General features: G+C 39.7%; 1 protein-coding gene across 4 annotated transcripts; it reads left to right on the forward strand.

Moving 5' to 3' along the window:
- Positions 1–1,590: 1,590 nt before the first annotated feature.
- LOC109895807 (malectin) lies at positions 1,591–10,885 on the forward strand. Of its 4 annotated transcripts, none has more exons than XM_020489808.2 (6): positions 1,591–1,654; positions 3,639–3,891; positions 4,958–5,136; positions 5,904–6,080; positions 6,342–6,399; positions 6,761–10,885. In XM_020489808.2, exons 2-6 carry the CDS (start codon positions 3,684–3,686, stop codon positions 7,006–7,008), a joined length of 870 nt encoding a protein of 289 aa, XP_020345397.1. In that variant the 5' UTR covers positions 1,591–1,654; positions 3,639–3,683; the 3' UTR covers positions 7,009–10,885. The 4 variants fall into 4 exon arrangements, with proteins under 4 accessions (XP_020345397.1, XP_020345395.1, XP_020345394.1 ...); XM_020489806.2 differs by lacking the exon at positions 1,591–1,654 and adding an exon at positions 3,094–3,396; XM_020489805.2 differs by lacking the exon at positions 1,591–1,654 and adding an exon at positions 3,094–3,383.
- The last annotated feature ends 165 nt before the right edge of the window (positions 10,886–11,050 follow it).

The following is an 11,050-nucleotide window of genomic DNA, read 5'->3' on the forward strand; positions in this document are numbered from 1 at the left end:
AATCAGAAAGGGGATTCATCAGAGAAAATGACTTTACCCCAGTCCTCAGCAGTCCAATCCCTGTATCTTTTTCAGAATATCAGTCTGTCCCTGATGTTTTTCCTGGAGAGAAGTGGCTTGTTTGCTGCCCTTCTTGACACCAGGGCATCCTCCAAAAGTCTTTGCCTCACTGTGCGTGCAGATGCACCCACACCTGCCTGCTGCCATTCCTGAGCAAGCTCTGTACTGATGGTGCCACGATCCCGCAGCTGAATCAACTTTAGGAGACGGTCCTGGCGCTTGCTGGACTTTCTTGGGCACCCTGAAGCCTTCTTCAGAACAATTGAACTGCTCTCCTTGAAGTTCTTGATGATCCGATAAATGGTTTATTTAGGTGCAATCTTACTGGCAGCAATATCCTTGCCTGTGAAACCCTTTTTGTGCAAAGCAGTGATGGCGGCACGTGTTTCCTTGCACGTAACCATGATTGACAGAGGAAGAACAATGATTCCAAGCACCTACCCTCCTTTTGAAGCTTCCAGTCTGTTTTTCGAACTCAATCAGCATGACAGAGTATTCTCCAGCCTTGTCCTCGTCAACACTCACACCTGTGTTGAGAGAATCACTGACATGATGTCAGCTGGTCCTTTTGTGGCAGGGCTGAAATGCAGTGGAAATGCTTTTTTGGGATTCAGTTCATTTGCATGGCAAAGAGGGACTTTGCAATTAATTACAATTCATCTGATCACTCTTCATAACATTCTGGAGTATATGCAAATAGCCATTTTAACAAACTGAGGTAGCAGACTTTGTGAAAATTAATATTTGTGTCATTCTTAAAAGTTTTGTCCACGACTGTAGGGCTTGAAAATTCAAGCCCCTTGGGTGCTGCCATAGTTACATTAGAAGTGCCTATCCATGAAGGCTCAAGGTCATTGGCCACAGATACAATTACATCAAATCACATATCTACAGTAGCTTTGAGTTGGACTGATCATGTCAACATCATACTTTCAAAATCGTGCAGTCATCATCATGAATCAAGTCAACAATCTAGTGGCAAATCCTTTTTAATCCTTGTCATATGAAGAGAAATTATAGATAAAACGTATCGGTGCTCAACGGCTATTGGAAATAAACATTACACAAGAAGTTGGAAATCGCTAATTCAACAATGAGTGGTTTGTAAGGAATCAGTGGTTAACTGCAAGCATTGCAAAGCAATCATTAACCTGCTATTCAGTTGAGTGACTGTGTGGTCCCAAGTCTAAGATTAATGGTCTCTTTTCCTAGTTTAAAATTATAAACATTCAACATTTGGGAAAGCTGTCAATGAAGCATGATTTGTGCCACGCCCAAAACAACTGTTAACCCGGAAAGGCAAAATCTGACTTTAGTGAGTTCAAGACAACTGGGAACTCGGTGAAAAACAAGCTACGACTGGGAAAATACATTTTGAACTTTAATTGAACTCTGAATTGTAAATCGGGACCTCGGGCTTCTTTCTAGAGCTACGACCTGAAGATCACTGACGTCATCATGATTCAACCCCCCCAGAGTTCCAAGTTGTCTTGAAAGCACCATAAATCCAGAGAATACCAGACTTTGATGACAAAATTTGCCCACCAAGACCCACCGCATCACCATCCTGTTCAAGTGAGCACAGCACAACAAGGTGAGTCCAAACATGTCTTGTATGCTGCTGCATAAATGGTGTAATATGCCAGGGAGATATGTATACTGTAGCTAAGTAATGCTAAGTGTATGTTGTGTAGTAAGCTGTTAGTAGCCCATGTGCCTCACACTAATAATTTGGTCTATTTTCACCTCTTAATTTCACCTACTGTTCTGACTTGGTGGTGCACATGTAGCCTATAACCTGTTATTGAGAAATGTAATCATCTGATAACCAGGTGTCTCAGTGGTATAGTGCAATTAATGTATTGTTTAGTGTTGTGTAGTGGCTTTGCTAGCATGCATCCCACTTGTATTTATTTTTTGCCCCACCAAGATTAACATGCTAAAAATTACCACTGACCATAACCCAGGGCTCTCCAACCCTGCTCCTGGAGAACTATTCTGTAGAACAATGCTGTAGATGTAAGTAACCTGATTGTTTATCAACCACTTCATTATTAGAATCAGGTGTGCTAGATTAGGGTTGGAGTGAAAACCTACAGGACGGGAGCTCTATAGGACCAGGATTGGAGGGCCCTGCCTAAATCCCTTTCCTACCTAACCAATTGAAATGTAAACTTGGTGGGTAGGTACGTCCCAAGGATCCCGGATAGCAAGGGCCTTTTTTGACAAACCCATAGTGCAGTGCAAGCATGCTGCGTTGGACTCTTCTGATTGGACAATATTTCAAACATCGGTTGGGTTCCAGGCTATTTTTCATTGTAGTAGCGCTGCGCCGACAATCAGATCCCAAAATGCCTGAGAAAGTGTTTTACATATTTCGGGAGCCACATTGCTTTATACAGCAACCTTCTTGTCTTGTTAATGGGTTTCTCGAGAAGTTAAACACTTCGCATAGCAATGTGAGATCGGATCATTTACGCAGCACACCTACAATAAATAGGACATGAAACACGGCCATTTCCTTCTACCGATTTTGTGATTAGGGAAATCTGGGGAAATTAATATGACTTTAATTTAAATTTTTGCCATGTAGCAGACGCTCTTGTCCATGGCGATTTACAGGAGCACTTTCGACATTCAAATTTGCACAAAATACATATGCAGATTTGAACTGCAAACGTTTTTTTATAGAAATTCTTATCTATATATTATATCTATGTATTCTAAATGTTATTTTCGAACCCTTTAATAATTATAATTAATAAAATCACGAATAACTCCCATTAGATGTAATTGTGTGTACCTTCCGCATTTTGCCAACTGAACAACGTTGCACTTCAAGCAAACCTCAGCTCGGTCTCTTTTGCATCAACTTTGACCCTCTCATTGGTAAATAAAGTGAAAGTTAATATACAGCGGTTGTATGGAACTGTATGTGATTCGTGAATCCAAAGCATTTCTATGAATATGCTAAACTTTTAATACATATGTAGAAATACTTCAATAATGCCATGTGATTGGGTGTCTATTCAGTCATCCACTTCCTGTACAGTGAACCAGCAGTTCGTTCACACCCTCATGCAATGTGTGTGCCTCTATGGAAATCAACGTCAGTCATACCAATTTGGCAAAGAAGACCAAACGGCCATTACTGTCAATGAGAGCCGCAGTGTAGATTGTGGACTATTCGGTTTTATATTTAGCAGGAAACAGGCATAGAAGCAAGTTCCACCAAGGATTTTTCAACGTAAGAACTTCGTATTCAGCTAGCCACAGCTGCTGAGAGCTAGAGGAGGTCCTGAGATAGCTAACAAGCTAGACAGGTACTGTAGCTAGGTAAATGTAGTAAAGCCCAACGAGGCAATTCGATCTAAGAGTATTTTATATAGAGTAAACTGTGTTGACCGTACATTCTAGTTAGCGAACGTTTGCCAGCTACAACATATTCACAATCAATGTTAATCTTAGCCAGAGAGCGAACATGCTAGCTAGCTGAATATATTTGACTATCTGGGGAGGGTTTTGTGCTGTCATTTATGCTAGCTAACAACCTACTATTGATGCCTTCTCTCACACAGCTTCCTTGGGCCAACTGGTGTGTGTCTGCTTGTACCAAGCTGTGTATGGCAATGCGGTGGGTAAAAGTCCCACTGGTCCCCGGGCTGGTCGTGGCGGTGTTGTCGCTGCTGGCTGAACACTGTTGGGCGGATGGTGGGGGCCCAAACCTTGCTGAACGAGTTATTTGGGCAGTGAACGCTGGCGGGGAAGCTCACACAGACATGCATGGCATTCATTTTAAGAAGGATCCTTTGGAAGGGAAGCTTGGGAAAGGTGAGTGTCTAGGCATTGCTGAATCGCCATTTCCTTATTAGCTTCCTAGCTAACCTCTAACTTTGTATGATACTGATAGAGATCCCTATGGCAAATGTGACTGCTAAATTTAAATTAAAAGCTAACTAGCCAGCTACACGTTAAATCTGTGTGAAATTAGCCACACGTTTAACTATTTGGCTAAAAGCAAGTGAAATATTTTCATCTGGCAGAGGGTAATCGTCTGATTGCAGATGTGTATTTTTCATAAATAAGATATTTCAAGCTAATCGACTCATGCATTGTTTTGACTTCCGCAATTTAACCAGGTTAACCCAATGAAGAGTCAGCATTACTTTCTAGTGCCTCGCTCGAAAATGAAGCACCTCATGGAAGAATAATTAATCCAACTGTGATAACTAATGATATTCAGAAATGTATTTCTTTAAAAGCAATAATTGTAAACTAATAACATGTAGTTAATTAAAAGTAAAGTATGAGGTGAAGGATACAGTGAAGAAACGTCCTATTTGATGTTGTATAGCCACTTTGCTTAGTTCCACGGCATGTTCATCTATTCATTTGATGAAAAACACTTCACTCAGAAGCGACATTTCAGATTGTTTCTTACATCCACTCTACTAAAACTAAAGACTAAATGGGTCTGTCAGGAAATATACTGAACAAAAATATAAATGCAACATGTAAAGTGTTTGTCTCATGTTTCTAAAATCGCTAGGCTACTCTTAACCGCTAGGCTATCTGCCGCTAACTTGCCAGAACAGATAAGTCATTCATATTTGAACATGCCAAACCATGGTTAGGCAGAAAGTTTGCATCTCACATTTTTTACATTACTTTATCAGGCATGAAAATGCATGCACTATTTGCCTTGTTTGCAGCATTTGTGTGCAAATACAGTACAAGAAAGTAAATGTATGCAGGCATCACTACTGTTCCAGTAGATGGGTAAGAAAATGGGTTTGTATCGTGTCAGCTTATGTGAGTAGTGTTGGGTGCAAATGCGACTCAATTGCTTATAAATCGACAACGTAGTAAACATTCTACTCTTTGTATTTCCCTCTAGCATCAGATTATGGAGTCCGTCTGCCCATATTGCGTTCTAGTCCTGAAGACCAGGTTCTCTACCAGACAGAACGCTACAATGAGGATACTTTTGGCTATGAAGTGCCAATTCGTGAGGAAGGAGACTATATACTAGTCATGAAGTATGCAGAAGTCTACTTTGCACAGTCTCAGCAGAAGGTATGACAGCCATCCAATCAAATCATAATAATATGTTTTCTGTTTAGATCTCAAAGTTCTGTCCAGTAAACTGTTATTCCAGTAAAATGTTATTCTAATTTGGCAGCAAAGATTGTTGTTCAACTTAGATGATGATGTTGATAGTCTCAAAATTAACAAATAATTCCAACAGATGTTTTATTGCAAGGTAATGATTTATTAGTAATCTATAAATACTTCTTACTTAGGACTGAGGATTTCCCATGCTATTTTCTTTTATTTTGTATTTTCACCCCTTTTTTTTCTCCCCAATTTCGTGGTATCCAATTGGTAGTAGTTAGTCTTGTCTCATCACTGCAACTCCCGTACGGACTCGGGAGAGGTGAAGGTCGAGAGCCATGTGTCCTCTGAAACCCAACCAAGCCGCACTGCTTCTTGACAGTGCCCATCCAACCCGGAAGCCAGCCGCATCAATGTGTCAGAGGGAACACCGTACACCTGGCAACCGTGTCAGCGTGCACTGCGCCCGGTCCGCCACAGGAGTCGCGAGTGTGCAATGAGACAAGGATATCCCTGCCGGCCAAACCCTCCCCTAACCCGGACGACGCTGGGCCAATTGTGCACCGCCCCATGGGTCTCCCGGTTGCGGCTGGCTGCGGCAGAGCCTGGACTCTAACCCAGAATATTGGCACTGCGATGCAGTGCCTTAGACCACTGTGCCACACAGGAGGCCTCCCATGCTATTTTCATGTTGCGAATCTGGCTGACTGAAATTATCCTTTCTACAGGTATTTGATGTGCGTCTTAATGACCATGTGGTGGTGAAAGACCTGGATATCTTTGAGCGGGTCGGTCACAGTACAGCTCATGACGAAATAGTGCCCTTCTCCATACGCCGCGGTAAGCTGAGTGTCCAGGGAGAGGTGTCCACCTTCAACGGCAAGCTCACTGTGGAGTTTGTCAAGGTGAGTTGAAGTGTGTCAGTGAATATTGTTTTTTCCTCTCCTCCTGACTCATTAAAAAAATAAAAAATGTGTCCTCAAGTTAGACGATCAAGCACAAAATGTACTATTACCTACATTCAACTCTGAATGTGTGTTTGTTTAGGCTTTTTCTATGCCATTAATATTTTTTACAAATAATGGTAGGATAGTGTTTTTCAAAATGTTCATTTGACATGTGGCTTTATCTGCTGGGAACTGATAACCTGCCCTGTGTTTTCTCAGGGTTATTATGACAACCCCAAGGTCTGTGCTCTGTACGTGATGAAAGGGACATTAGATGGTGAGCCTCATCAGTCTTAACAGGAGAATATTCAACAGTGCCAGTAAAAAATAAAATAAAATTAAAAAATGCATTTTCTAAGATGTTGTCTTTATAATTCTTTAATAATTCTTTAATGAATTGTAATGGCATGTTGTATTATTATGGAATATTTGGTCTTTTTTTATCACATTCATTTTCAATAACATTTTTCATTTGCTCCTGAATCAAATTAATTGTATGCACAATCCAGTCTAAAGTCATCACAATCTCTCATTGTCCTCAAGTTCTGTATGACAAAATATTTTATTACCTTTCTATTTTCACTTACACTATCTTTAAACCCATAATCTCAGCCCCCTCTATATTTTCTGCATCTCAGATGTACCAAAACTCCAGCCTCACCCTGGACTAGAGAAACATGAAGAACTTGAGGAGGAGGAGGAAGAAGAGACTGAGGTAGGCGAGGAGGGTGGTAAGAAGAGTACCTCGACAGCTCCCAAGTACAAGGTCCAGTCAGGCCCCAGAACGCCAAACCCGTATGCGGCCGACAATAGCAGCCTCATGTTCCCTATCCTGGTGGCGTTCGGTGTGTTCATCCCTACACTCTTCTGCCTCTGTCGGCTGTGAGAACATAAGTTCGAGGGGGAAACGGGGACATGAAGGACAAGAGACTGTGAAGAAAGGGGGGGGTCAAAGTGACATCAAAGACACAAGGCAAGCATACAGATGGGAGAGAGCACAAGATCCAAGGGGAGAATGTTGATAGGAGGACAAAAAAGAGACTACAAATTTGGAATGCTGGGCAGGAGGCAGAATAAAATGCCTTCCTCACTGACTAAGGTCACACAGAGTAAAGGGAATGGAGAGAGTTTGTGTGTGTTGTACATCTGACACCTTTTCACCATGTGGCACATTACCACATCGCAAAGAAATAAGACAGGATTTCCCACTTACAAACAAGGTTTCTCTTGTCTGGCAGGACGTGCCTGGGATTATACTGAGGGGTTCTGAAGTGTTAGTGGCTGTCCCTCTTTATAGATACACGTATTGTTATTGCTTTGGATGAGTTGTGGCTTGGAGTGAAGGGAATGCAGATAGGCTGCTATGCTGATCAACAAAAAATCAGGCCCAGTATTTAGTCAGATGAAACAGGAGGTGAAATCATGAAAATTGACAGATTATTACTAAATAAAAAATGAAAGATATTTTGTTTTAGAGATTGTGTTGTTGGTGGAGGTTAGGGGGAGACGGTTACCAATTTGATCAGTTAGGCTTTAGAATGTTGTTTTTGCTTACTCTTTTTGACTTTTTATTTCTGTGTTTGATTATCTCCCAACGTGCTGGTGTTTTAGAGCAAAAATGTACTTTAGCTTTTGATATAAGATGTGCCATAGTCTGATGAAGACAACATGCCAGTAATTTAAAACAAGTTCATACTGTTACGGCCTGTTCTTTGCAGCACATTGACATTTCATGTGCTGTTTTATAAGACTGCTGATGAAGTGTTATCACATTCTAGGTGGGTTTCACAATTCTGTTGCATAATATGTTTAAAAAATGCATGTGTACCTCAATGGGACTATCCCATGCTGTGCTGTTTCATATAGCTGATGCAAGTTTCCTCAAATGTGATCACAAGTAAGAAGTCCACTTGTTGTGCTGGCACGCATAAATATCTGTCTTAGCAGGTAACTTTTGAGGCAACTAGACTATAATGTTATCAGAAATTGAATCCTTTGAGGGTTTACCTGGTTTTTAATCACATTGATAAAACCCTCTAACTTCTGTGTTTTCCACTTAACGGTACATGGCTTGGTTTGCAGCTGATGAAAGGCCACCTTTGAAAGGTTATGTGAAATAGTTATGAGCGATTTGAGTTACATTGCCAACAGTGAGGGACCTGATAATTTAACAAATACTCTAGTGGGACAGGTCCTGAATCAGGAACATGTCTAAATTGACTCAAAGATGCATGTCCTTTGTCATGGTCACTGCCTTTTCTGCTCATTTTATGATTGTGCATGCCTTTTTGTTTCACCAAAGAGTGTTTGTGTTGTAAAATGTTGTTTTATAAAACTCTTTAGTAATCCTCCATTCATAACACTATGTGATTAATATGATTTAGTTGTTTTACTCACATTGTTGGTGCTGTAGTGATGATTAAGTACTAGGTCAAGATAGAACGTAAACATCACAAGTTATCCCGATACAATTTTGTGTCATTAGGAGTTATAATAACTGGAAGAGCCTAAGCATTTGATTTGATTTAGTATTTATGTAATGTACTCCTTTGAGATACTGCTGGATTCTTTAAAATTATTGGAACATGAATGTAGGACTTACAATGTGAAGAACAATTGTGTGTATGCATAAATAATTAGTTATCCATGGCTACCTAGAGGGTTAGAAAGTGAAATGAGTTAGAAAGAACTAGTTATGTTGAACATTTGTTGCTAAGCAAGATTTTCAGTGGTATGCTAAATTGAAACTGGCTGACCAGAAAGCTTGAGTGGCCTTAAGAATTATTTTATTGCAATTTTGAAATTATGATCCCAGGGAAAAGTGTTTTATTTTTTTTATTTTTTTAAGCCTGTACACTTTTTAGAACTAATTTGAGTCGCTATTAGTCAAATCAACATGATGTAAAAACAGTGTGCTTGCACCAGTCTTAATCATGATCTATAGCCTATTCTCTATGCACCTGTGCGTAGATATGGGTGTGTGCATGTTTCACTGTTGAATATTTCTCCTCTTCCCTGTCTCTCCATTAAATAGTTCAGTTTAGGCCAGTATTTTTGTCTCATCAATCCCTAGCATACCTGGTCTTAAAGTAGACCGCAGCATTTTGTTATTAGTCTCTAAGGTGTCCCAGTGACATCCTATATTCTTCCATACAGTTAGCCTGGATGTCAGTAGCTGCATGTTTGCATTTTTTTTGTGTGTCCAACTCCTCTGTATCAAGAACGTAGCTCTTTCCAAGAATGACACGTCTTTTACCAAGCCTTGTCTTATGTTCCCCCAAGCCTCTCCACACTTGTCATTGATTTCACACTTGCTGAATACTTGACAAATAGTTGATCCAGGTGTTGTAAATCCCCTCACTCCTGAGGTTTCCCTCCATGTTCCATGCTGCTGGAAAATCAGCCAGGGGAGGTTACAATACTTTATAGTCAGCTGATAGTAGTTTGGTTTATTTGTGTTTTTTTATATAAAAATGAAACAATCCATAAATAATCAGAAGCACCTTTTGTTCCTTAGTTGAAAAACTGCAAAAAAAATGTAAATCTTTTGTTTGTTGGCTAATCGAAATCTACACAGTTGCGTGTGTATATACTGTATGGTACAATATCACACTTATTGTAGTGTGACAGCGGTTGTTTTTTTTCATCAAAATATTGTTATTATTGAGGTGTTAGGTATTTTTTTTAATGGTTAATTGTAAAGAAGACTGTGGCCTTTCTGCTGAGGATGACAGTCAGGCAAACACTGACTGTCAGGAAAAGAAATGTGATTAGCATAGTATGGAATTCTTTACATTTTATATTGTATAATTTAAGTAAAAGTGGGGTTTAATCTTGAGATATTTGCTAAATGATTAATAAAGATTTGTAGCTTTAACATTTCTCAGGATTGGTTTAAAAAAAAAAATTAATTACCATGATTTAGCTAGTTTATTGTCAAAGTCTGTTATTTGTGTGTAATTTTGTTTTAATTGAGTCATTGTTGCCTTGGTTTGAATACATTTGTTTTACCATTATCTGCTTTGAGGTTCCTTTTTTGGTGTGCTTTTCATTACTTAATTGCATGGTTTTTATTTATTTATTTTTGCCCACGAAAGTCCTAGTGTGCAAAAATCCTAACCCTACATAAGCTCACCTTGGATAAGAACCAAAGGCTTGCCGTATAGATATGGATATGTAGGCCTAAGTCTTCAATAATTACATTTAGCTACATCACTCTCATTATCCCCACTGAGGTACAGACAGACAACAATCATACACTCTTGCGCTCCACACACAGTCACAATCACAGAGTATGTATGAATTTGTGTGAATGTGTGTGAGAGTGATCAATGCCAATAAGGAATCCTACTCTCCTTTATTGATTTCTCCCAGCCCTGAGAGCTTCAGGTGGACTGATGGGGTAACTTGAGATGCCCCCCCACCTTCCTCAGTTTTAGCTCTGCAAATAACATCTACAAAGTAGGAACTGCCGATAAATGCTGTCTCTTCTTAATAAATGTGCTATTTTATCTAACTGGTGTTTGAGCTAATTGTTTCTTTATAATTTATCCCATGTTCTACTATCCTTAGGGTTATTGCAGTACCCCGCCCTCAACTGAACTGTTCAACATGCTGTATCACTGAGATACTGCAGTCGTCACAAATAATGAGAACTACAATTATATTTCTATGGGGGGGAATTGGGAAATGTATGGTCAGTAAGGATGAAATGGCAGTAATGCGTTTGAGAGATGATGAATAAAAAGCATGGGCAAACTTAACTACATTGGTATAGTGAAATCATTTTCATGAATTTGTACCATACTTAGGTATTCCCTGGTTGGAATTCCATTTATCTGCAACCTAGGTTAAAGATGAAAAACATTTTTTTTTGACCCTGTAACGTTTTTGAACATCCCGCCCTACTGGTAACTATGGTAACCACC

The sequence above is a fragment of the Oncorhynchus kisutch genome, linkage group LG8 (assembly GCF_002021735.2).
Source record: "Oncorhynchus kisutch isolate 150728-3 linkage group LG8, Okis_V2, whole genome shotgun sequence".
Classification (NCBI taxonomy): Eukaryota; Metazoa; Chordata; class Actinopteri; order Salmoniformes; family Salmonidae; genus Oncorhynchus; species Oncorhynchus kisutch.

What these genes read in the sequence shown, in the direction of transcription:
- LOC109895807 (XM_020489808.2), top strand. Translation starts at nt 3,684, where the DNA reads ATGGCAATGCGGTGGGTAAAAGTCCCACTGGTCCCCGGGCTGGTCGTG. An exon ending in TTGCACAGTCTCAGCAGAAG is followed by an intron (nt 5,137 to 5,903) that starts GTATGACAGCCA and finishes TCCTTTCTACAG; the next exon opens with GTATTTGATGTGCGTCTTAA. An exon ending in TCACTGTGGAGTTTGTCAAG is followed by an intron (nt 6,081 to 6,341) that starts GTGAGTTGAAGT and finishes GTGTTTTCTCAG; the next exon opens with GGTTATTATGACAACCCCAA.